Source organism: Erpetoichthys calabaricus, chromosome 14, assembly GCF_900747795.2.
Source record: "Erpetoichthys calabaricus chromosome 14, fErpCal1.3, whole genome shotgun sequence".
In the NCBI taxonomy this organism is placed as follows: domain Eukaryota; kingdom Metazoa; phylum Chordata; class Cladistia; order Polypteriformes; family Polypteridae; genus Erpetoichthys; species Erpetoichthys calabaricus.
In genome coordinates this window covers 76,068,409-76,093,969 of record NC_041407.2, presented here as the reverse complement: position 1 = coordinate 76,093,969, position 25,561 = coordinate 76,068,409, and the positions used below count along the sequence as shown (strand labels likewise).

The 25,561-nt window shown below is 35.2% G+C and overlaps 1 protein-coding gene across 4 annotated transcripts in view; it reads left to right on the top strand.

Annotated features, from left to right (window-relative positions):
- LOC114665047 (ribosomal protein S6 kinase 2 alpha) overlaps window positions 1-25,561 on the top strand; it is a 254,431-nt gene that overhangs the window by 216,321 nt on the left and 12,549 nt on the right. For all 4 annotated transcript variants that reach the window (XM_051919087.1, XM_051919088.1, XM_051919089.1 and 1 more), the window contains 15 exons: window positions 498-579; window positions 4,198-4,278; window positions 6,872-6,951; window positions 7,313-7,419; window positions 9,223-9,260; window positions 11,750-11,892; window positions 14,526-14,596; window positions 14,769-14,857; window positions 15,612-15,676; window positions 17,800-17,902; window positions 18,258-18,388; window positions 19,699-19,824; window positions 20,139-20,228; window positions 23,516-23,674; window positions 24,151-24,312. In XM_051919087.1, the coding sequence (XP_051775047.1) occupies window positions 498-579; window positions 4,198-4,278; window positions 6,872-6,951; window positions 7,313-7,419; window positions 9,223-9,260; window positions 11,750-11,892; window positions 14,526-14,596; window positions 14,769-14,857; window positions 15,612-15,676; window positions 17,800-17,902; window positions 18,258-18,388; window positions 19,699-19,824; window positions 20,139-20,228; window positions 23,516-23,674; window positions 24,151-24,312 (1,527 nt within the window). The remainder of the gene's footprint in view (window positions 1-497; window positions 580-4,197; window positions 4,279-6,871; window positions 6,952-7,312; window positions 7,420-9,222; window positions 9,261-11,749; window positions 11,893-14,525; window positions 14,597-14,768; window positions 14,858-15,611; window positions 15,677-17,799; window positions 17,903-18,257; window positions 18,389-19,698; window positions 19,825-20,138; window positions 20,229-23,515; window positions 23,675-24,150; window positions 24,313-25,561) is intronic.

Here is a 25,561-nt window from a genome sequence, read left to right as displayed (position 1 = left end):
AGTTTTTAGGGAAAATTAAAGTTGGGTAATCTAGGCCAGCTAGCAACTTAACACCGTGAGAGTATATCTGTAGTGCACTAAAGTGCAAGTAACCACAAGCAAATCATACAGTGTATTTCTGTCTCTGAAGATATTATTTTTTCACAAACACTTTGAAGTCAAATTGAAGTTTACTTCATCAAAGTAGGATTGTTGTCATGTGCCCCTGCAAGTCACAGATAAATGAATGGCTTTAGTTTTTAACAACCAGTCATGAAGATTGCTGTAATTGTTTAAACAAAATATAGTTCTACATTGAATTTTACAGTATGCACAGCTCTAGCTGCTTTTCAGGAATCCATGTAAAAATAATGGAGGTACAGCATTAATTTAAATGTTCAGCCTGATGGGGCATTTTTATATTAGCCGCAACATCTATTTAAAAATGCAAAATATGTTATTAAAGATGCCATGTTTGTATTAAAAAATCCTGCAAATATTTTTTCTTTTGTATTTAGGTGTTTTTAGTCAGGAAGGTTACCCCTCCTGATAACAATCAGCTTTATGCCATGAAGGTGCTGAAAAAGGCTACTCTCAAAGGTAAATCTCAACCATTCTGATTGCAAAATCCATCAATTTTACATTAAGCAATTTGGTTATGGGAGACGATTATGTCACCACTTCCTTTATTTAATTAAGTGAAATGCATTATATTCTCTTCTGAATGTGAGTTATATAGTTTATTAATTTGATTTGTTCATATACTGCACTTTTGATGTTCATAAGCATTTCATAAATGTTAAAAATCAAAAAAGTTTTCTGTTAGTGCTACAGACCCACCTTTACTGGAACTGCTTGCCCTTTAAAATGATTAGAATGGTACATTTACACAAATCTAAAAGAAAGTCCTTTTGAGCTATTACTGTATTTATTTTGAAAAATACAAAAATAAGAAATGTCTTATTAAAGACAATGGTTTGTTAGTTTTGTTGTTAAAAGGTCAACACATTTCTAAACTGTGCAAAGTAAAGAAGAAATACATTTTCATATTGACTCATTTCCTGTTAGGTCTACAAAGTACAACATACAAACTGTGTTTCAAATTTTATTTCTTTCACAAGTTATTACTATTTTTTTGGAAAATTTTCTAATATGATTAAGTAATACTGCACACTGTACACCATCATTATCACTCCATTAATCCTGCCGAGGGTTGCAGTGACAACATCCTAAGCTTTACTGATTAGGCCATCGTTGTTATTCAACAATTTCTTCCAACACCTCCTGTGGAGTTTCCAGACACTCTCAGGCCAGCTGAAAGATGTGTTCTGAGTCTGCCCTGAGTTCTTTCCCAGTGTGCTATGTCTTGTACACCTCCCATGGCAGGTTCTCACTTCATAAATACAGGGACCAAATAGCACCCAGCAGCAGCCCAAGAACCCCACTTTCTTAATGAGGATACTGTGGGATACATAGTCATAAGCTCTTCCAAATTCGCAGAGTATGCAGTATTCAGACAGGATTGGCAACTTCCATGACCCATCAAATATCTGTGCAGAGGCAAAGGTTGGTCCATTGTGCTACAATGAGGATGTAGTATAATTTGTTCTTTTTGAATATGAGTTTAGGCAGTCAGACAGATTCTCATTTGTAGTACTACAGCATAGTGTAGGCTACCCCAGGGAGACTTAGGCATACAATCCCAGAGGCACCATCCCTGCCTTCCATGTAACCTTAAAGAGGCATGTTTGTCAAAACACTCCTTCAATTTCTGTCCAATGCTTCCATCTTTTCCTTTTGGATCTCATTCAGTCCTGCAGCTTTGCCTCTGTGCGGTTTTTTTCATCATTACAGTGACCTCAGTCTTAGGGGCCACTGCTTCTAGTTGTTCTTTTTCTGAAGACAGCAGATCCATTGGGTTTAGGAATTCCTTCAGTCTGATTCCTTCCATCTTTAAACTATATCCCCACTTGTGTTCAAGACTTCCCCACCTTTGACAAGAACAGCCCAGGTGTAATCCTGACAGTGTTTCTTCAATGACTGAATGGCTTGCCAGAAACTCTATAAAACCATAATGAAGTCTTATAGTGACCTTCACTTTGGGTGCTGATGGGTACTGCATTTTTCTCCTGATGATGCCTGTCCGTCAGATCTAGAGACCCTTCTGGTAACATTACACTTAAGATTTCTTTCTTCAACTTGACAACATCCTTTTCCACTTGTTGTCCGCAAATGTTGCTATCATTACAGGCACCAGCAAACTACTAGTCATATCAACTTGTTATCCCCTATTAAGGTCTTTAACATAGTCCATTCTTACTTTATGTCATTGACCTCTGCTGAGATACAGGAGAAGCTCTGCCAAAGGTGAAAGATTAATTCATCCCAAATAAGGGTAACTGCTAGTTGTTCCCAGCAAACTCTGACTGGTGTATGGTATTTCTGGTCTGTCCAGTAGGTGCTCCATTTGTCTGAATCAGGTGGTTGATCAGATTCAGCACCTCTCTTTTCCTGAATTTCCAGAATATACTGTTATTACCTCACACAACTATAAAGCTGATCATTGGTCTTGGGTCAGAGGTACTTGTGTTATGTACTTACTTATGAGAATCCTTGTATTTGAGCTTGAAAAATCTATAAGACCTGATTACATCTTGCCTGAAGAAGGGGCCTGAGTTGCCTCGAAAGCTTGCATATTGTAATCTTTTTAGTTAGCCAATAAAAGGTGTCATTTTGCTTGGCTTTTCTCTACATTCATAATGGCTAACACGGTACAACACCCTAGTACTACTGAGACCCGATTAAAATTCAACACTCCCAATTACACTCCTCCAGGTATTTCTGCATGACTGTTGGATCTTCTTAGTAAGACTACATAATCGATATACAGTGATCTTTGGAGCACTTATATCAGTGTCTCCAAAAAGATGAACACCCGCAAACAACATTTTCCTCTTTGAAACATTAATTCACTTGCTGAAAACTCTCTCATCCTCAAGAACAAATCCCTTCCGTGCAGTATCAAGTTGTGGGTTTATAATTAGCCCCACACCTACCCAGGGCCTCTTCTATAGGTAAACTTAAGAATATGAGAGGAATTATCTTTCAGCAAATTATCGTCTTCCAGAGCCAGTGCACTGAGAATTTGTCCAATTACAACTAACTGGTATTTTTTAACTTCCTGCATAATCTTCAGATCTTTCCCCCACCAAAGAACTATCCCCAAATGGCATTACATCAAACCAACTGGACAACAAGTATGACCCATCTAATGGGCAGTTGCAGGTAGATCTCACTCCCAGGCTTAGTTGTGGAAGTGTCTCATTAAACCTGTTCTGGGTGAGGTACTTTGACTTAAGACTAACATAGTCAGTAACACATTTTTCTTTATCTGGTGCCACTCCTTAGGCAATTTTAGCATGGTTAACCATGTCAGGAGCGCCCCAAAGTCACAATTCTACAAGAGGAATTCCTTACATATATTTTAGAATTATTCTGAAAATACTTCCATGCTTGTATCATTCACTTTACAACACTGAGTGTGTTGTATACATTTTAAATTAGTACTGGGTCACCCAACCAAACATTTCTGGAAATCTGCTTATTCGTTGTACACTGAATTTGTTTAGAGTTTAGACTTCTATGACATAAAAAACTGGGTGAGTGGGCCTAGTGATGGACTAGCGCCGTGTACAGGTTTAATTCCCGTCTTGCATTTGATGCTGCTGGGTTAGACATTGGCCCTCTATTATGTATTTATGATCAAAAGCATAATTTTGTGACTAACATCTTGTTTTTTTTTACTTTTGCTAAGACATACTGAAAGGCATAACACACTTGACATTTGCTTTCAGAATTTGGGTTTAAAAATAAGTTTGTGACTGTCATTTACAAGCTCTATACAATTAAGAGTGAGCAGATTGGTTTCCTGATTTGGCCACAATATGTGTTTATTCCCTATTAGTATTAGCCAACATTATCTTATGTTTTTAAGGCATTTATAAGTAATATACAGTATGATCTATTGGTCTTGTGGGTGTGTGTGATTAGGCCCTGTGATGGACTGTTGTCCTATCCAGGGCTTGTTTTGGCCTTGTACCCAATGCAGAAGAAATAGCCCCTGACAATGAATTACTATAGCTTAAGCAAGTTTAAACACATTATAAATTGACAGTGAAAAGCAAAAGCTAAAACTAAGAAGTTTTATTTTTGTTTCAGTGAGGGATCGGGTGAGAACGAAAATGGAACGGGATATTTTGGCTGATGTAAACCACCCATTTATAGTAAAACTTCACTATGGTGAGTAGTGCTAATTCAATAAATAGTATAATTGTTGCAACTTATTCTAAATATATTTAACTTGTTGATTTAGTTTTTTATATAAGGTGCCTTCAGACTTTAATTTGATGGGTTTAATTATTTCTATTTGAAGCTTATTATGTATTAAGCAGGCAAGTGCACAATATTATTATGTAACAAGAATCAAGTGTGCAAAGGTCTGAGTGTGTATTTCTCTTTGTTTGTGATTTTTTATATTTTGTCTTTTTTCTCTTCCTTCATCCTGTAAAGCACATTGAGCTACATCGTTTGTATGAAAATGTGCTATATAAATAAATGTTGTTGTTGTTATTTGAAATTTATAATGACCTATCAGAACAATAAGTAATTGTGAAAGCTACTCATTGGTTTTAGCGTACTGCTTTAAACAATAATAATATCCAGAGAACAACACAATTAATTTTTTTATAATGGAATGCAGCCCATATTCCTCATCTGATACCTACAGATATAATATATTGGGCTTTGACATCATATAGAAATGTAGTAAATTCTACAGTCTTCACAACACCAGTTCTTGCTTCAGTAGAACACTTTTACTTATTTAATACTGCAGTGGCCTTGGTGTGTGTGTGTGGACTTGTGTCTTGTCCTGTGATTGTTTCTGTTTTGTGTCTTGTACTTGCTGAGTTGAGCTCCAGATTCCATGTGACTCTGGCTTCGGTAAACAGGTTAAGAAGATGAGTTAATGGATGGATAGGTGATCACAGTGTACCTTTTTGTCTATGCACAAGGATTTTATTTCAAAGATGTTCTATGATGTTGCTAGCATTTCAGGTATTTGCAGCCACCAGTCTGGCTAGACACAGTGCATCTTGATAACAAGTACACCGGTTTCTGCATACTTGCAGGTGGGAGTGACATTTACACAGCTTCAATGAACTTACAAAAATTTTCTCAGTCATTTAAGAGCTTAACACAAACAGATATTATGGGCTTGATTTATTTTTTTTCCAAAGATGTACAAGTCCTCTACAGTTGCATGCGCAGGTTTGGGATACCTTGCTTAAAATGTCTGTTACTGTGAATAGTGAGCAGAAGATGAACTGATCACCAGAACGGCATATAGTTAAAGATGACACATTCCCTTTCAGCATTTAATGCAAGATTAGTGTATTGTTTTTGTTTTGTACAATTGTACAGTGAAAAGAGGAAAGGAGTACCATGCAAAAGGTTGGGCACCTCAAGAGGTCTCAGATAACTTCTACCAAGGTCTCAGACCTAAATTAGCTCATTAGGACTTTTTAGGAAACCCCTGGTGACGCAAATTGCAAAGTTGTATACATTCTCTGACTCCTGAAACATTGTCCCAACATCAGCAGCCATGGGCTTCTCTAAGCAGCTTTCTAGCACTCTGAAAAATAAAGTAATTGATGCTCACAAAGGTCCACAGGAAGATAGTAATGTGTTTTTAGTTAGCTGTTTCCTCAGTTCATAATGTTATTAAGAAATGACAGTTAACAGGAATGGTGGAGGTCAAGTTGACATCTGGAAGACCAAGAAGACTTTCTGAAAGAACTGCTCATTTGATTGCTAGAAAGGCAGCTTAAAACCCCCATCTGACTGCAAAAGACCTTCAGGAAGATTTAGCATACTCTAGAGTGTTGGTGCACTGTTCTACTGTGCAGCAACACCTCAAATATGACCTTCATGGTAGTCAGCAGAAGAAAACCTTTCCTGCATCCTAGGCACAAAATTCAGCTCCTGAAGTTTGCAAATGAACATCTAAACAAGCCTGATGCATTTTTGGAAACAAGTCCTGTGGAAAGATGAAGTGATAATGGAATTTTCTGGCCACAATATGCAAAGGTATGTTTTGGTGAAAAAAGGGTGGTGAATTCCAGCAAAAGTACACATTTCCAACTAATTAAGCATTGGGATGGATTGATCATGCTTTGGGCTTGTGTTGCATCCAGTGTCATAGGGAACGGTCATTGGCAGAGGGAAGAATGGATTCAAATAAATACCAGCCTGAATGAAAGAAAAGAAAATGATCCAAAACACACCTCAAAATCTACAAAGGAATATACCTCAAGAGGCACAAGCAGACAGTTTTACCATGGCCCTCACAGTCCCCCAACCTGAACTTCATTGAAAATCTGTGGATAGATCTTTAAAGAGCAGTGTATGCAAGATGGCCCAAGAATCTTGCAGAATTAGAAGCCTTTTGCAAGGACGATTCAGCTGAAATAATTAAAGTAAGAACTGAAACACCCTTAGCTTCTTATATAAAGTGACTATAAGCTGTGATACTTGCCAGAGGGGGTCTTACTAAGTACTGACCGTGTCAGGTGCCCAAACTTTTGCTTCAGATCCTTTTAATTTTTTTTGCTTCAGATCCTTTTAATTTTTTTTGGTATTTTGTACCTGTGAATGATGGAAATAAAAATGTAATCTTGCTTAGAATATTCAAGAAATGTGTCATTTTTAACGTTATGCCTTTTGCTGATCAGTTCATCTTCTCCTCACTTAACTATTCAGAGTAACAGACACTTACATGTATATGATGATGGTTGAATTTTTTGGCTATACTGACATTTCTTTTTTATTATAGCTTTTCAGACAGAGGGAAAACTCTATCTTATTTTAGACTTTCTCAGAGGAGGAGACCTTTTCACAAGACTCTCAAAAGAGGTAGTATTTAATCTAAAATTATGTTAAACTTAATTTTACAGAAGCTTCAGTATATTACATTAAATATATAAGCATATGAATTCCGGTTTATTAAGTTTGACTTGAGTATATGGAATGTTTTCTTCAAATAAAAAAATCAATAAAATTAAAAAAAGAAAAACATGTCATTTAATTTTAAATGTGTTGTGGTCAATAACTCAACAGTGTAAACTATTTTGGTGGTATAAAGTCTGATAACCATCTTTGTGTGAGAATGTCTGTTAATTCACTCTAAAGCACCCATAGATGTTATGTACTGTCCTTTTCTGAAACCAGAATTTGTAGCCACAGTGTTTTGTGTTTATTTTTTATTGTTTTCTAGGTGATGTTTACAGAAGAAGATGTTAAGTTCTATCTAGCAGAGCTTGCTCTGGGTTTGGACCATTTGCACAGTTTTGGAATCATTTATCGTGACCTCAAGCCAGAGAAGTATGCATGTTAATGTAGACAAGAATTACTCCACACTGTTGAAATGAGTTTCTATCCTATTCTTTGACACACTTACTGTTTATTATCAGAATTTACTTGCTCTTGAGCAGCTGAAGGTCATTTTTGGAAAAGTACAAGGCACAAATATGTGTGAAGCATAGTTTCCTAATACACAAGTTCTCAAATTTGAATGTGTGGTGGAATAGTTTTTCAACACAATTGTGATAGGTCTTGTCACTTTACTCTAACTGTCATGTTCAAGTTGAGTCCATCATTATTCAAAACAGGTTCTAACTTTTTCAGTATTATTTCTTACCATCACACATTAGCAGGGTTTTTTAATGTCCTTCTGGTTTGTCAAGGCCAAATTAATCCAGTGGTTCATACATTACAGTCTTATTAGACCCTTTGAATTGTTGTGTGGTCCTACTTGTAAAAACAACTATTCTGTGTCCCTTGGCTATAAATATTCAGAGAAACCAGACAATATTTTGTACTTCTTACACATCACTCAAATACACTAGTGCCTGCCTGTGACCACCTCCATTATTTTAAAGATGCTAATTTTAAACACACACATTTCTAGGAGAATTTAACTGAATATTGAAAGTATGGCTTGTTTATTATCCTTGTCACAAACTTAAATATTGACAATTCTTATTCTTGTCCTGTAGTTTATTCCACAATGGACTCTGTTGTTAAACTTCTATGTCTAAATTAGCCAGTTGAACAGCAGAGTGTTATTTAGATACATACTATATTGGCCCTTTTACTGTAGTTACACAAAGTCAGTAATCCATATGCAAGTATTTGTATACCAGAAAATGCATATTCGAGATAAGGTTTGGACCACCATCAGTGACACATTTCTCTCTCTCTCTTTTCTGTTTCTTGTTCTGGACTTCTCTCCAGAGTCAGTAACTAGCAATGTTAAATAAATACAAAATGTTTCATCCAGATTGACAAAATACTGAATACAGGTTTTTATTTTCTTTTACTGCGTAAACTGAGTAACTTCAGTAAAATCTTCCTAAAAGTAACTGTTACATTACATTGATGCAGTATCACAGCAGCATTAGAATTTTCAGATGAATGTTTAGGAAACTTGCTCAGAATTTCACAGGATTTTTTTTTCCCCAAAGATTTTTTTTCTAGTCTCTCTTTGTCTTTTTATATTTCGTTTTTGTAATTTTTAGCATTTTCTGGATATTTTATTTCTAAAATGTTTATTAACTTAAAACACAATCCTAGACCAAACAGCCACTATATTTTAATAAATAGTATTGCAACATTTTGTTAACTAAAACAGAAAGCACATGCAAAGTAAATTAACAATACCAGTTTACATTATTACTTCTATATATGTGTGTATGTATATATTTATATATAAATGTGTAAATTACTCTATATGTAAAAAAATTTTATTTTATGAAATGTGAACCATTTTCCTTTACTTACCTTTTTGTTGGAATGAGAACCATGTTTGGTAACACCACCTCCATTTCCCTTTCCATCAACAACATGCAAAGTATGAGGCAAATAGTGCTGTTTAGGTTTTGGTTGTGATCCGTTGTCCTCATTTTGGATGCATGTTGTTTCATCTAAATGATGAATAAATGTAATTAGCAGGAGTATAAATGATTTGGCATTCTCCAGTGTTATGATGATTTATTTCAGTGTTTGCTTGATTTGTTCAGTAAATTGTATATTGTCTTAGTTAAAACAGAGCCATGTCATATTTTAAAATATACTGTGAACTTTTGATTTACAATTTTACTAAAAATGTCTTTGTCTCTTTTCCAGTATCTTGTTAGATGAAGATGGACATATTAAGCTTACAGGTACATGAGATTTTTGAAATTCAGAGTGTGTTTTGATGGGGGTTTTTCTGCAATTTTGTTAATCTACTAGTATATGATTAAAATCAGTCAAATATCATCTGGTGCAAATCCTGTTTTACTTTGTACTTCTGGAATATCGAATTTGTGCATATAATAATGTTTTATTAGAATTGTAAGCATGAGGGCCAAGAGGCTATTCTAACTACATATCCAAACTAACTCAACTTGTTCCTTTAGATCTGGGGAACTTAGAGCGAGCCCAGAAATCCTGTACAGAAGCTTCATTTTGACTGCTTGATATCATACTTTTGGTCACTACTCATAGGTCATGACCAGAGGGTAGGATGGGTATGTAGGCAGAGTGGTTAATCAAAATCTTTGTCTGAGGACTTAACTGTATGCGTTATAAGAATGTCTGGAAAATTCTGTTGTATTGGTGAGGTTTTCGCTCTGTCACAGACTGTGAGCCAAGAAACCTCATTTCAGCCTCTTGTATTCATCCGTTACAACCCATAGCTTGTGACCATTTGGGGATATAGACTGAATGGTTAATAAGGCTTTTCATCCACAGAGTTAATCACCACTGGTACAGTGTATGGAAAATTACTGCTGCTGCACATTTTCATCAATTAATCTCACAATCACCTCTCCCCATATTCATCTACAAGACTTGAAAGTGCTTGAACTCCTTTATATGGGACACTCCTGAAATCAAGAGAACTAGCAATTATTTTCCATAAAAAGACTATGATCTCAGGTTTGTATTTGCAAATTGTCATCCACAGACCATTCCAATGGGACACAGAAGAGGATAACATAATCTGCCAAAAGGAGAGATATACTCATTTTCATTACTTAATTGGATTCTCTCCCATCCTTGGCTGTGCCGTAATATCCTATCTATGAAAAACATAAGACAAGACAGACCCTTGATGCAGTCTAACACTCGTATCGAACAGAGTCAAGGCAAAGCATGTGAACTGAACACCTGTTTCACAAATATAGGTGCCAAATGGAATGCATTAGTGGCCCAGGAACCCCACACTATTCAACTCTTTCCTACAGGGTTCACAGAAGTATTCAGTCCAAAGTGTTTATCATCTTGAAGACCCCATATCAAACATTTTAAATGCATATACCTGTATGATGGCACACCTAATACAAGTCATCTTGGGTTATGCAGATGATACCAATAATTTGGACATCATTTCTAATTCTTTTTTCTCATTTAAGCCACATGTTAAAAAAAGGATGAAATTATTATTCTTAAATTTGAAAATACTGTATTAGCCTCAGACTTCATTCATGATGGAGAGTGAATATTATATCAGTATATTTATTTCATCCAATTTGCACTATTGTAATGTCTTATTGTTTGGACTTAAGAAGTTCACAGCCACATCTTCAGTAACTTTGTCATCACTCCCAAACCTTTTCCCATCTTTGAGAGCTTCAGAGAGGCAGAAATCCGAGCAGCAAGATCTGAGTTGTTAGGTGGATGGGGAGAAATGGTTCATTCAAGTTTTTTTGTTAGTTCCTGTGTTTTCCTGCTCAAATATTTGAGCAGCATTATTGTGAGAGCACTCTCTCCTTAAATGCCTTTATAGACTGATCTAAGGTAATGGTTTGACCACATGGCATGATATTTATTTATATCATGCCTTCTTCAGCCTAAAAACAGTAGCCATGACTTTCTTTGCTAAAGGGTAAATTTTGAAAAACATCTTCCAACAAGTACTCAGATGATGTCATTCTGCTCACTGTATTTTATTCTCTGATTTAAAGCAATGGATCCATATTTTATCCCCAGTGACAATCTGTGTCAAAAGTCATCAGTCCTCGGCCTCATAATGAGACAGGACATCTGCACACACTTCGTTCTGCACAATATTATGATCAGTGGTGAGGCCTGATGTAGTAATATTAAAGCAACAATAGGGTAACTGCTATTGTTGGCCACTCAGAGTGAGGTGCATCAATTAGCTGCTCTGCTTGACCTTTCTCAGAACCCACACTTTGACATACTTTTATCAATAGCATTGTTTCTGTATACATCTTTTAACTGCTTGTGAACATGCCTTGCCAACTGCTTTTCTGTCATTAGAAGTACAGTATTTGGCTGTTGTTTATAAATGAAAGTAACCACACAACTCTATTTTGAGGGCCTACAGTACATGTGTTAGGAAGTGCCCCCCCTCCCCCATGGTTCTGCAGTAGCAAATAGGGCATGTCAAATTAAATACAGAGTAAGTTGCAAATATTTTCTGTAAAGTTTGACTGAAATATAAAAAGTGCTTCAAAATTATTTCAGTACTCCTTGACTTAATTTTTTATAGTGTATATATATTTTTTTTATTTTATTACTGTGATTGTGTTTTTATTTCTGGTCTTTTTTTAACTATTTCCTTTGGTTATGGAAAGCACATTTAACATATATTTAATTAATTAATTTATTTCTCAATCCTTCATTTACATTATTTGATGTGCAGACTTTGGTCTCAGCAAAGAGGCAGTGGACCATGAAAAGAAGGCGTATTCATTCTGTGGAACGGTGGAATATATGGCACCTGAGGTGGTCAATAGACAAGGTCACAGCCTCAGTGCTGACTGGTGGTCTTATGGTGTATTAATGGTATGTACTTAGCATTGTTTCACAAAATGTACCTGGCATTTAAAGTAAATAAATTATTTCCTGATGCTTATGCCGACATTGTGAGAGAGCAGTTTCATTTCACTATCTACACTATACTGTTCCAGATTCATTCATTCATTCATTTTCCAACCCGCTGAATCCAAACACAGGGTCACGGGGGTCTGCTGGAGCCAATCCCAGCCAACACAGGGCACAAGGCAGGAACCCAATCCCAGGCAGGGTGCCAACCCACCGCAGGACACACACAAACACACCCACACACCAAGCACACACTAGGGCCAATTTAGGAACACCAATCCACCTAACCTGCATGTCTTTGGACTGTGGGAGGAAACCGGAGCGCCCGGAGGAAACCCACGCAGACACGGGGAGAACATGCAAACTCCACGCAGGGAGGACCCGGGAAGCGAACCCAGGTCCCCAGATCTCCCAACTGCGAGGCAGCAGCGCTACCCACTGCGCCACCGTGCCACCCACTGTTCCAGATATTTTTATAAAATATATTTTGGAGTATTTTAAAAGCAAACCTACATTTTTCAGATACATTTTGGCAAAAGCTGTTAAAGAGGGCTATAATTTAGCCTTGTATTCCAAGCTTAATTGGATTTAAAAAACAATTGAGGAGATCTTTTTAAAATTATGTGTAGAGTATTAAATGAAGATAGAACTGTGCTGTGCTCTCCTGGCCTTCCTATCCCCATCTGCTTGATCCATCCCCACATGGATACTCCCAGGATAGAACAGAATTTTAATCCTTCAACCACGTCTTCGCTCTGCACTTCAGTCTTTTGCCGCTGTCCTGTATGCCTCCTAAGGGAAGTGTTTAGGGGGCATCCAAACTACATGCTCAAATAACCTTGTATAGCACCTCTTGATCCAGAGAAGCAGTGGTTCTACACCAAACTCCCCCCATATTTTTGAGCCCCTCGCCCTATCATGCAGCATGTGTTCAGCAACCTGTTCAGGAACCTCATTCAGTTGCTTGTCATCGTAGCCTTATTCTTTCAGTTACTACCCTAAGCTTGTGACTAGTAAATGAACAGTTGTTTTTCTGCTGGCTTATCTCCCACTTCACTACCACCACAGTCTTTGACAACACTCTTAAAACTGCTGCTCCTGCACCCAGATTTATTACCTTTAAGCTAATTGTATTTAGTTTGAAACTATTAGTATTGGAAATCCTATTTGTATACAGTATTCTTATTTTTTCCTTCTGGTGCAAAGAACCACAAATTGCAACAAGTAACTCTGGAGACAATATGGTCACAGGGAACAAAGAAAGATAAATGCTTGAGTAAAAAGAAACATAAATACAATGGGCAGAAATTGAGCCAACATTTCTTGCTTAAAAGGCAAGCATGCTAACCATCACACCACCATTATCACCTGTGTGGCATTGTTTCTCTGTCAACAGATCACGCTGTAGTGTTTCTTGCTTCTTGCTCTGATCATTCCCGGTTTATTTCTCCTGTTATTTGTGAATGACTTTAAATGTGCTTTTATTGTAGCATAATTTAACTTTTCTAAATGTAGAACATAAGAGAAAAAGTTTCTTTACTAATTTTTACTAATTCTTTGGTAAACTGTGTAATTCATTTAAGATAGATAGTAATATGGCACAGAAAGAGTTGTGGCACATTAGCATGCATCTGCAGATGAAAAATAACAGTGAAAGTTACTTCAGAACTAGAAAAAAATAGAATTATATTATTTCAGTTATTGAGACACATGATTAGCTTTTTTTGGTGTACTGCTCCTCCATAAATACCTAGAGCATGATTTTGTAAGAGAATAATTTTTCATTCAATACAGTATTTTCCAGTATACAAGGGTTAAGTGCAGAAGTATCTGAAATAATTATATGACTTCTTTTTTACTGTTGGCTGCTGTGGTAGTTGCATATGCACATGTGAAGCCTGGTTTGGTAAGTTGCTGCTTTACAAGTCCAAACTGATGTGGTAAATTGGTGGCGGAGTAAACTGTTGTTAACATGGCCCTTTCCCTTTCTGTATGTCTCTAAGAAGACCAACATGTTATATCCATTTTTTTGGGTGATGAGGTTGTAATAGGAAAAGAAATCCATTATTGACTTTCAGCATAGTAATGAAACAACATTGCTTCTGCAAAGTGCTGCGTGAATTCAAAAAGTTCAAGAATGATCATCACGATCAGTTCGCCTGTCCCTGCTGTTGACAGTAGTGAACATGCCTGTGATATTGTACAGGCAAATCGGCACGTGATTTATGGACTAAAACTATGTTCATAAACCTAGGTGTGTATATTGAAAATTATACTCAAGTCAACTCCATAATCTTAGAGTATTCATTATTTAAAATATATTGTGTATATTTTGTCTCACCATTTTACTTTAAGAATTGTAAAGCTGTTTGAGATTTAATGAGATCTTAAACATCATTATTTGCTTCTGGATGTTGCTGCAAGGTTTTATGGTAGTCTTGGTTTGACACAATGTTTTATTTTATTTATTTAATTAGTGCTAAAATATCAGTATAAAATTCAAATCTGCATGTGTGAGTCAGTATTTGTAAATGTAATTGTAACTTATTTATTTGTTGGTAAGAATTATGTTTTTGTGTTTTTCCCTCATATAGTTTGAAATGCTGACAGGGTCCTTGCCCTTCCAAGGAAAGGACAGAAAAGAAACAATGAATCTCATTCTGAAGTAAGAAAACTTTTGAAATTAGTTAGTTGATTTGATTTGCTGTTTGTGTGAAGTTGTTTGATTATTCTTGTGCACTTCTCCATTGTTTATTTACACTGCCACACTAGCTGCTGTTTCTGTTACATTCCATATGCCATAAACATAATGGAGTTTTCCCTTGTCTGCTGCACAGAGCAAAACTAGGAATGCCCCAGTTCTTGAGTGCTGAAGCACAGAGTTTACTAAGAGCTCTTTTTAAGAGGAATCCAGCCAACCGATTAGGTAGGTACAGAATATTTCAAGAGTATTGAATTTTTCTTTGAACTTTATGCATATAACTTCACACACATTTGCACATTTCTTGTTCTTTATTAAAAATTTGATACAGTGATGAAATTTAGAAGTATGTTATTTAATTGGTGTGTGATTATACCATAGGTAATAAGTAACACATGTCAAGTTACTACTGGTAATACATTTTGTTTAAAATAAAAACTAAAAAAAAAATTGTAAACCTACATTGTAGTATAAATGACTTGCAAAATCGCTATATTTGATTTTTAAGCACTTGTGAATTATTTTAAAGAATTACTTTAATGTTATAATTCATTAATATGCATTTCAAAATATTATAATATTATAATAATTTATTATTATAAATTAAGAATAAATAAGAACTGTTCCCAGGATTGCTAACAATAATTTGCATTGATAATATCTATGACTATTATGTATTGACCTACCTGCTTATGACCATCACCTAAAAGACTGCTGCTGAGCAAGAAAGTAATGCGTATATAAAGTAGTACTTTTAACCTTTAAGTTGGGACAGCTTAGCTACTAGCTAAACAAGCAGAATTGATGCACTGAATGGTATCCTCTCATTTGTCAAATTTCTTATGATCTTATGTTCTAACAGTGAGCATTATCAGAGTTGTTCAAAAACATTTTTTATTTGCATTTCATGTACTATACATAAAAGAAGTAATTGAAATTGTCAGTCATTTGTAATTTTCTTTAATATTTATTTATGTAGGATCTGGGTCTGATGGTGCTGAAGAAATTAAAAGGCATCCTTTCTTTTCAACAATAGATTGGAATGTATGTATAAATAGAATAGATGTTTTTTTTTAACATCATTTTGTCTTTTTTTTTCTTTACAGTGAAATGCCTGATATTTTCTGTTTCCTGATAAATTGATTATTACTGGCCAATTAGAATGCCATTTATGAAAAAAGTAGAAAATAGGACAACATTTGTGCAATATTGTATTACACAATTTAAATGTTACATGTATTTTAACATATATACGGGGTTTAAAGTAAGAAATCTGTATACCGTATTTACTCGTGTAACACGTGCCTTAGTGTAAGACGCGCACCCTAATTTTTGCAAAGAAAATCACGAAAAAAATTTTCCCCGTGTACGACGCGCGTTGTGATTGTATAGGAAGAGTTTAGGGCACATTTTCCGTGAAATGCTGTTCTATTTTTGTTGCATGACTAGAGAGGGAGAGAGCGCGCGCGAACGAGCGAGAGAGAGAGAAAACGCGAGCGAACGAGAGAGGGAGTGCACGCCTGCAAACGAGAGAGAGAGAGTGAGCGAGAAAGCCCAAGCAGAAGAAGTAAACATTACAGAAAAAAATGTCCTCATGTATGACGCGCACCTGATTTTCTAATGCCAATTTTCAGGATAAAATGTGCGCGTGGTACACGGGTAAATGCGGTATTATTTGTTTATTTGGATATATACATTGTGTATTCAGTTTTGTTAAACAGCACGAGTCACTTTTCAAGATTTCAATGAGGGTTAAAGGGAATTTTTTTTTTCTTTTCAAATTATGTGCGTCTGTATTTACTGCAATATAAATGGTTGTTAAACTATGGTGAGATTATTCATCTCCAACAAAATGTGATCTTTTTTTTTTTTTAATTTTTTAAAAAATTTTATTGAATTTATTAAGATCAAATAACACTCCATACACATAACTTGAGTTTTACAAAAAGAAGAAAAAAGAAAGTTTTGAAACAAATCAACCCCCACCCCTGAGAAAGAGAGGTAGGCCAGCAGTGTAAACCTTTATGCTAGTAAAGACAAATGAATAGATAAAATAATACATGAATAAAGATAAATGGCGTAAAAGAGGGGAGAGAACCTGCTTCCTCAATTTAAATGCTTATTCTAAAATGTTATTGATTAGATCCTGCCAGGTTTTGAAAAAGTTTTGTATAGATCCTCTAAGCGCAAATTAGATTTTTTCCAGTTTCAAATAGTATATAACATCAGTTACCCACTGACTTAGAATAGGTGAGTTAGGATTCTTCCAATTGAGCAAGATTAATCTATGTGCCAGTAGTGTAGTAAAGGCAATTACAGTTAGAAGTACACCAAACACAGCTGTTAGTGGATTAGGAGGGATTGTGACATCCAAGCTGTCTGAAAGACATTTAAAGATTTTGATTTAAAATGATGTTAATTTGGTACAGGCCCAAAACATGTGAGGCCGGAGCTTGATTGCAGCGTTCGCAGGTTGGATCTTGCCCTGAAAACATTTTGGACAATTTTAAACGAGAGAGATGCGCTTGGTTATATAATTTTAAGTTAAATAATTCTATGCTTTGTGCATATGGAGCTCGAGTGAATTCTGTGCTCTTTCTATTTCTCTTTTCTGAAATATTGAGTAAGAGATCCTTTTCCCACTGTTCTCTTGGATCTTTGAAAGGGAGGGACTGTAAAATAATTTTATATATTACAGAAATGCTGTCTGCGTTCTCGAGACTGAGCAATATATTTTCCAGTATAGCGGTAGGTGGGAGGTGAGGAACACTGGACAGGTTCTGTTTAACAAAGTTTCAAATTTGAAGGTAGTGAAAGAAATGTGTTGCTGGTAAGTTAAATTTGGAATGTAATTGTTCGTAGGATGCAAAAATGTTGTCTATGTACACATTTATTTTTTTTTTTGCTATTATTTATTATTTTATTTATCTACTATGATTTCTTGATTCTGGACTCTCTTTAGTGCTATAATTTGTAATAATAAGAAAATTTTAAGATACCTAGTACAACAATATATTTATTACCGTCTGTGACAACAAAATAAGAGATCTGCATAACAGAGCATTGCATTTTGATCAGCTTGTTGAAGTCTGAAGCAGTTTCATCAGTTTGTCGTCTTTGCCTTTCCATGCTCTCACATTAGTGGATCTTAAAATACTCCTTTTTAGAAACTGTATCGAAGGGAAATTAAACCACCATTCCAACCAGCTGTGGCAAGACCAGATGACACCTTTTACTTTGATTCTGAGTTCACTTCAAGAACACCAAAAGGTATAAAGATTTGCATAAATTAAACAAATATTCAAATATTATTTAATTTTTGGTGAGTCACATTAGTTGTTTACCAGACCAAGATTAGAATAGAACAACCAAACTGTGTATGTCTTCTGTAACTTATTCCTGCCTGTTTATAAAGACTTTCTTTTATAACCCTTGGTAAGAGTGACTCAACCATTTTTGGTAGACAGCTGTGACAATAATTCAACTGTCTACTTATTTTAAGACACTGCCGTCAAGTACAGGAAAGCAAAGTCTCTAGAGATTTTGTATATATTTACATTTTTCAGCATTACATAAATGTGTTATAGTCTGGTTTATAGAATGTAACAATGCTTATTAATTACAGACTCGCCCGGCATTCCTCCCAGTGCTGGAGCACATCAGCTCTTTAGGGGGTTCAGCTTTGTTGCCCCAGCAATGCTAGAAGAATCAGGGAAAGAAGTCCAAGTACAACCATCACCACACCCATTTGTCCAGGTACATTTTATGAAAATTTATTAGAGCAAATCTAATTTGGATCATGGATCTGAACTACAGTAATTAAATATTTGTATTGAAACTGGTGAAAATGTGTTTTCCTGGAATAGCTGAATACATTTAGTGTAACCATATAATATATTATGAATATTGATATTTTATCGATTTTAGCATGGCAAAATATAGTAATTGACTCTTGGTGGTGTTGTAATTAGTCAAACTTGATTATAGTCGACTCTTGATTGACTAGGATAATTAAGTATTAAGGATAACCCAAAATCACACAACTTTTTTAGAAATGGTTCGAATTATTTTAAAGTAAACTCAAGTAGAAACTCCTTTACAATAAAAAACAATTAACAGAATTATTACTTAACAAGTATGATCGATTAGCTAATTGTTCTTTCTTTTAGTAAAATTTCTTTTATTTAATTATTTCTAAAACAAATAATAGCACTATCAATTTTAAAGCAAGGAAGATAAGTACAGTAAGTTCATTTGCAAAATATGGAAAACCATATAGTTTAATTTGTTTACCACTTTTCTTTTAAGGTGTTCCTTTCAAAAATTCATCCATGATATTGGTTTATCCCTGTCTATGTATAGTCTATGAGCAACACTATCCAAACAAAGCCCCTCTTTCAAACTTTTTACCTGTGAATAGTTGAACTATATTTTTTTTATAATTGATTTGCTGACATTTTCCTGTAAAATTTGTATTTAGCTGATTTTGAGATTGAAGGTACATATAGGGCTGAAAAAGGACATACTTTGTGGCCAGCACATAGTTAGTGCCTTTCAAAAGACAATAATTGCTAATAATCATAAAAGCAATGCTTTGCTTTTGGGAGGGATTTCATTATTGTTGTTTCATCCATTAAGTTTTTTGTTTATTTCAATGTCTTTTTACTATAAATATGAAAATACCTTCTATTGCACAATATATGTTTTATTAAAATCTATTTTATATTTATTATTTCTTCTGTGATGTATGCAGAAGATAAAATCACCCTGTACACAGTGTGTTAAGCTAATTTGCGACTTTATGCTAGTTCATTGCGAGTATGTTCATGAGTATTCTGTTTTGGACTGACATCTCATCTAGGACTGGTTCCTATTTTGTGTACTCAGAGCTGCCAGGAAAGTCCCAGTTTCACTATGGCCATTTATTAGATGAAAACGGAAATTGATGAATGAATCTACCATTTATATTGGAATAATTTTGCAGTCCTGAAATGGCTACACATCATTGTGGAAATACTCTGTGAATTATGTTCTCATTTGCTCTTTGGTCTGTAAAACTTTTGTAGCAACTTCATGGGAAAAACTCACATTTTAATGATGGATACGTATTAAAAGAAGATATCGGAGTTGGTTCCTACTCTGTCTGCAAGCGTTGTATTCACAAAACAACTCACTCAGAATATGCTGTTAAGGTTGGTATATTTTTCTACAAATTTTCAATAAATATTTCTTATGTATTTTTGTTACCTTTTGCATTTAACAGTTTCTGATCAGAATGCAAGAAATCTTTCTTCAGAGTGTTTGTAAATTTAGTTTTTTACTTTCATTGTTAGATTGATGCTATGTCCAGGTGCTTTTGTAATTTTTTTTGATATTCATACATGCCATTCAAAATGAAATGCATGTTCAGATTTAACATATTACTTCCTGTATTGTGCTTTTTTCTTTGCTAATATTCGTGTGAAAGTAATTTCTCTGACAGTAATTTTGCTTGTTTGTTCAACAGATAATTGATAAAAGTAAAAGAGATCCCTCTGAAGAAATTGAGATTCTTCTAAGATATGGACAGCACCCGAATATTATTACATTGAAGGATGTAAGTAAAATTGTTAGACTATTTTTCCAATATAATGATGTACCCGGCGGCACTCAAGGCAAGGCTGCATAGGAAAGCTGCAATACAATCTAAGTTGCCAAATTGGCCACTCATTGACAGAGATCAACTTTAGCTAAGCAGTAGAGATGGTGGTTCTGATTCCAGTGGTCTAGGTCCTATTCTCGGCCACCTTAAGGAAAATGACTAGACAGGAAGTGGAGTATTATTCCCCACAATGATTCCTTGCCTGTGATATATGTGAATGTTATTTGAAGTAAATATGAAATTCCATTTTTTAGGCCTTGTATAAATTAGACTTGTACATTTTGTAATGAAATATAGTTTATATTATTACTCAGAATATAATAGACTGAAGTATGAAGTGTGCATAACTGTTTTGGACAGTGATTGACACCTAGTTACCCCACACAATACAAACGAAAATGCACCATTTGCAGTCATGCAATAGTCAGCATCAGTGACAGCACTAGTAACCTTTTGACTTGAGGATAAAAACTTTCCTTTGCCAGGGTTGTGTGAGTTGTAGTGATCCTGTACTTTTCACCAGAACGAAGGAGGAGGAGAAATAACTATGCATGATGACTGAGTTCTGCTTGCCTTTCTGAATTTGCATATATTTTACATGTTGTGATCTTTTGCGGGTACTTTTGAACTGTCCTCAAACCCAGATATTCTAAGTAATCTGAGGTAAAAATGGAAAAGCGATGTTTATTAAGAAATACTTAAACGATACTGGGATAGCTAACACAGAAGAAGTACAATAACAATGAAATAATATAAAATAACAAAGTCTAGTGCCTCTCTAAGCCAACCTAAACACTTGGTTGCATTATTTCCCATTACAAATAGCACCACCAATGCTCTCCTTCTCACCTTCCCTTCCTTCTCCTAAAACCACATTGGCCACTCTTTCTTCCACCAGGCAAGCTGTTCAGGCTCATAAAATTGAGGATCGGTAGGGCTTTTAAACCTATCTTCAGTATCACATCCATGTCCAAGTCCATACTACTTCCAGGATTAGGGAATGGACTGAGGAACACTTGAGGCCATTCATCCAGACTTCTCTCTGGCAGCCCCAAGTGTTCCTACAGTCTATTACCTTCAGGGCACATAAAAAGGTATCATCAATTCTGTAGAGGCCCAGCAATAATAGAGCAGGAGGTTGTGCATTATTAATTAACTTTTCATTATCCATGAAATTATTACTACCAGAGATTGTTCAATTAATTAGGAAGTCATAATTCCTGTGAGGATATATTAATGTTGCTGTCCCTTGTGAGTAATTGCCCAACAAGTTGTAATTATCATTTGAAATTGTGTACCTTTATAATGTTCTTGAAATATGGGAGCTTTGTACCTGTAATATTCTGAGCTGACTTTACCACACTGTAGTATTTTGTGATCCTTATGGACCCAGTGCCTGTTGGATAAAATTTACTCCGTTTAAAACATTTCTAGCAAAGAGCAAAAAACAGTAGTACAATACTATGTTAAACACATGAGAAAAGTACTCTGCACATTCAATATTTTACCACAAATCTGCTGATCAGTTCTTTGAAATTAGTGATAATTGGAAAGCACACAAATGCATTTTAGTATTTAATTCTTGATTTACAAAATATAATTGAGTCAGCATTATATATTAATAAATATTTTTTATACTCATTTTTGTTTAGTTACAGTGTTTAGGATATGGAAGTCATTGTGTATTTAAAACATGCTTATTTGTCAGAGCCCAAAAAGGACTTCCTGCCTAGAAGGCGATCAGTAGTGATTTCTATACAGTGAAAATTAGTTGTATGGTGAAATCACTATTGTAAGATTAATTTCAGTTCAGTTTATTTTTGTAAACTTTTCATGAATTCACAGGTAAAATACAATTACAGACTTTACAAATTTCTAATTATGTGATACATGCATAAAGATGCAGATTTGTTTATACACACTGTAAAACAAAAGCAGTTCCAAACTAAATAACTAACATTATATGCCTGTTCTCGTTAAGCTGTGACCCGCTGACAAACAAAAAGTCCAGTCAGCAGAATACCGAGAGAAGATAAACAATCCTTTGGAGGTCCAGAGTCAGTTATAACATACAAAGTCAGACAGTCAGAGTCCTGGAGACCTCGGCCAACTGGCCACTGACCCCATTCTTGGCATTCCACAGTTTAGGTCTGCACCAGGCCTTCAAATATAATCACAATTTTTTCATCCTTTGATTCCATGGCTCTCAATATGTCAGGTGTCTTTTCCATGGCCAGAAACTAGAGCATTGGCACCAAGTGCCACAGTAGGATAACAAGAGGAGAAACAGAATAGAAAAGATTAACAATTCATGATTATGGTAATAGTTATATTTTAATACAGATGACTAACAAACAGAGTTGCAGTATGCACATCTAATCATAGCTTTATTCCAGGTATAGTAGTGAGTAGTGAGTCTTCAGCCTGGATTTACAAACAGAGACAGAAGTGGCATCTCTTATACATACAGGCAGATTTTTCCACAGCTTTGGGTTCCTGTCACTAAAAGCTCACTCTCCTACTGTTAATTTGGAATCATTCATAGGCTAGGATCCTGACATCTTACTGTACATTCTTGTTTGTATGCAGTATATACTGCTCAAAACTCTCTGGCTAGCTGAGCATTCTCATTTTGATGGAATTACTATGAACTTGAAACATACCCTTCTCCAGGGAAAGATTAGAAGTCACAGGGTTCCACTAGATTGTAAGTACAAAGATCACTTACAAAAATACTTTATTGTAGAGGACAGGAGCACCTAGGTATTTAGTTGAAAGATGATGTCATTTTTAACTCCTGCAACTAGTAGTGTAGTTTATTTTATACTTCAAATCAAAGACTCCTGATAGCAAAATGATATTTTGACGTTAATTTAGGGGCACTTTACAGTTTGATCTTAAGCCATTTTCAGAATGTTTTTTCTCAACCCCAGGTTAGAGACGATTGTTTTTGAAGATGCCATAGGATGATAAATGCATAGAGTTATGGCTATAAAGTGTCAATTGTGTCAGTTTTTTAAATCAATGAAAAATATTCATGTCAACAATTTACACACTATTTTGTGTTGTTACTTTTTATATTAGAAGACTGTAATTTGTGGTGGTAGAGAAATAGTTTAATTAACAGTTTTGTTAGCCTAGAAAATCTGAATCAGTAATTATTGAAGAATAAAAGTTTCAAAGTATATCAGGGAAATGTACAATTACAAATCACACTCTCATTTCACTCTCATTTCTTTTAGGTATATGATGATGGGAAGTATGTTTACTTGGTAACAGAGCTCATGAGAGGAGGAGAACTGCTGGATAGAATCCTCAAACAAAAGTGCTTCTCTGAGAGAGAAGCCAGTGCTGTCCTGTACACCATCACAAAGACTGTAGAGTACCTTCATTCCCAGGGGGTAAGAAGTTTGCCTTTATAATATATTAGGGAATTGCTTAACAAAATATTTTTAGAGTCTTGCCTTTCAGGGTTTTGCTCTTCTTGGTGGCTGTTTGTCCTTCAGAAGATATTACTTCAGTGTTTTTGTAAAGTTAAGGACATTTTATATTAGACAGATTTTTGTGCTGGTCAGTGAAAGGACTCAAGGCGCACCCTGTTATGATTTACTAAAAACAGTTCATATGCTTTTATTACAAAATAGGTTCTTATTAATGTGTATTTTGCCAGTACTGTGTGTCTCATGTTTTTAATTTTTTTTTATTCTCCAAAAATACATTTGTATGTCTAGATGTTTTGCAGTCTTTTTAATTTGTTAACATATAACTAAAGGATAATGCAATTTTCAATAACTTTTCATTTCTGTGGTCTTAGTTTGGTTAGGTCCATTCTTCAAATTTTGTTTTTTTTTCATGGTATTAATTTTTTTTACTGCAGGTAGTCCATCGAGACCTGAAGCCAAGTAACATTCTTTATGTGGATGAATCTGGCAATGCAGAATCTATCCGTATTTGTGATTTTGGGTTTGCCAAACAGCTTAGGGCAGAGAATGGACTTCTTATGACACCCTGTTACACTGCCAACTTTGTTGCACCAGAGGTAAGGAAAATCAGAGTGGAAACTATAGCATTAAAAGAAAAATGTGCTGAACATCTTGTTGTGGAATTATAATTGGAATATATATATATAATAAATTTTAAACCATGAAAATGTTGTTTTCTTAACATTTTGAGCACCTCTGACTACTGTTCCTGTATTTTACATTTTTGGAAAGCAATGAGACAAATATATCATTTTTTTTGAGATTGAAAGAGGAGTAACTACATTTACTCTCCTTTTTTATGCTTATAGAAAATGAACTGCTGAAATGTACAAAAAGTGATGTCTACGTCTTTTGTAATAGTGATTTAACAATTTATATATTTACACCAAGGTATATAGTTCAAATTTTTAGAAACATGGTGGGTGCAACACTCGAGTTTATGTCTAAACCCATAATTAACACCAGGAAGCCCAGAGTTAACAAAACTGCATTTCAAATTCATAGCTGTCCTACTTGGCGTTGTCTGCCTTTCAGTGTGATTTATTTGCTTTCACACCAAAACTAGGAAAACCTTACTTAATCACACTTTTGAGTCTCTTTTGCATAAGCCCAGTTTCTCTTCCTCCTGACAGTTAAATCCTTGTTTAACTTGCCATTTAACTCCAAATTTAACAGTTTTATGATTGAAAGGGACTTTTGATCCCTGGTCAGGAGCTACCTTGAAAACTACCCTAGGAATAACTTCCAGGGTTGGCAGTGGGGTTTGGAATCAATTGAAGCCAGCTGCCTAGTATTTCCTCTGGCAGTAACAGTTATTTCTGCAACTCATGTTTTAAGAGAGAGCCCCCCAGGTCACCTGTCTATGATAATCAGTGGCACCCTGCTGTCCACATTGAGATTCCCCACTAAGGGGCTAAAGGAGCTGGGAGACTCCTGTTCCATTCGGAGTAAAGGCCAACTGAGACAATACTCAAGAAAAAAATTCTGATGTTGTGCGTGATGGTCCTTGCCTCTTTCCTTATCTTATTAAGCCATTAATTCATCTTGTAAGATGCTCTTATGTTGTGGTATTTGACTTCTGTAAATATAGGAGGGGCTCCTGTATATAGCACCTTTTGTGCTGATACAGTAATCCTGTGAATTGTGTAGGGGAGAGGTGCTGATTTTGATTTGATATGGAACACAAATGTATGGAATTAGCACGGATTTAATTCTTATTTGTTTTATGTCTAATTCATTGAAATGCAATTAATAAAAATTAATAACAGTTTATAAAAATAAAATTAAGTTTTAGTGTGAGAATAG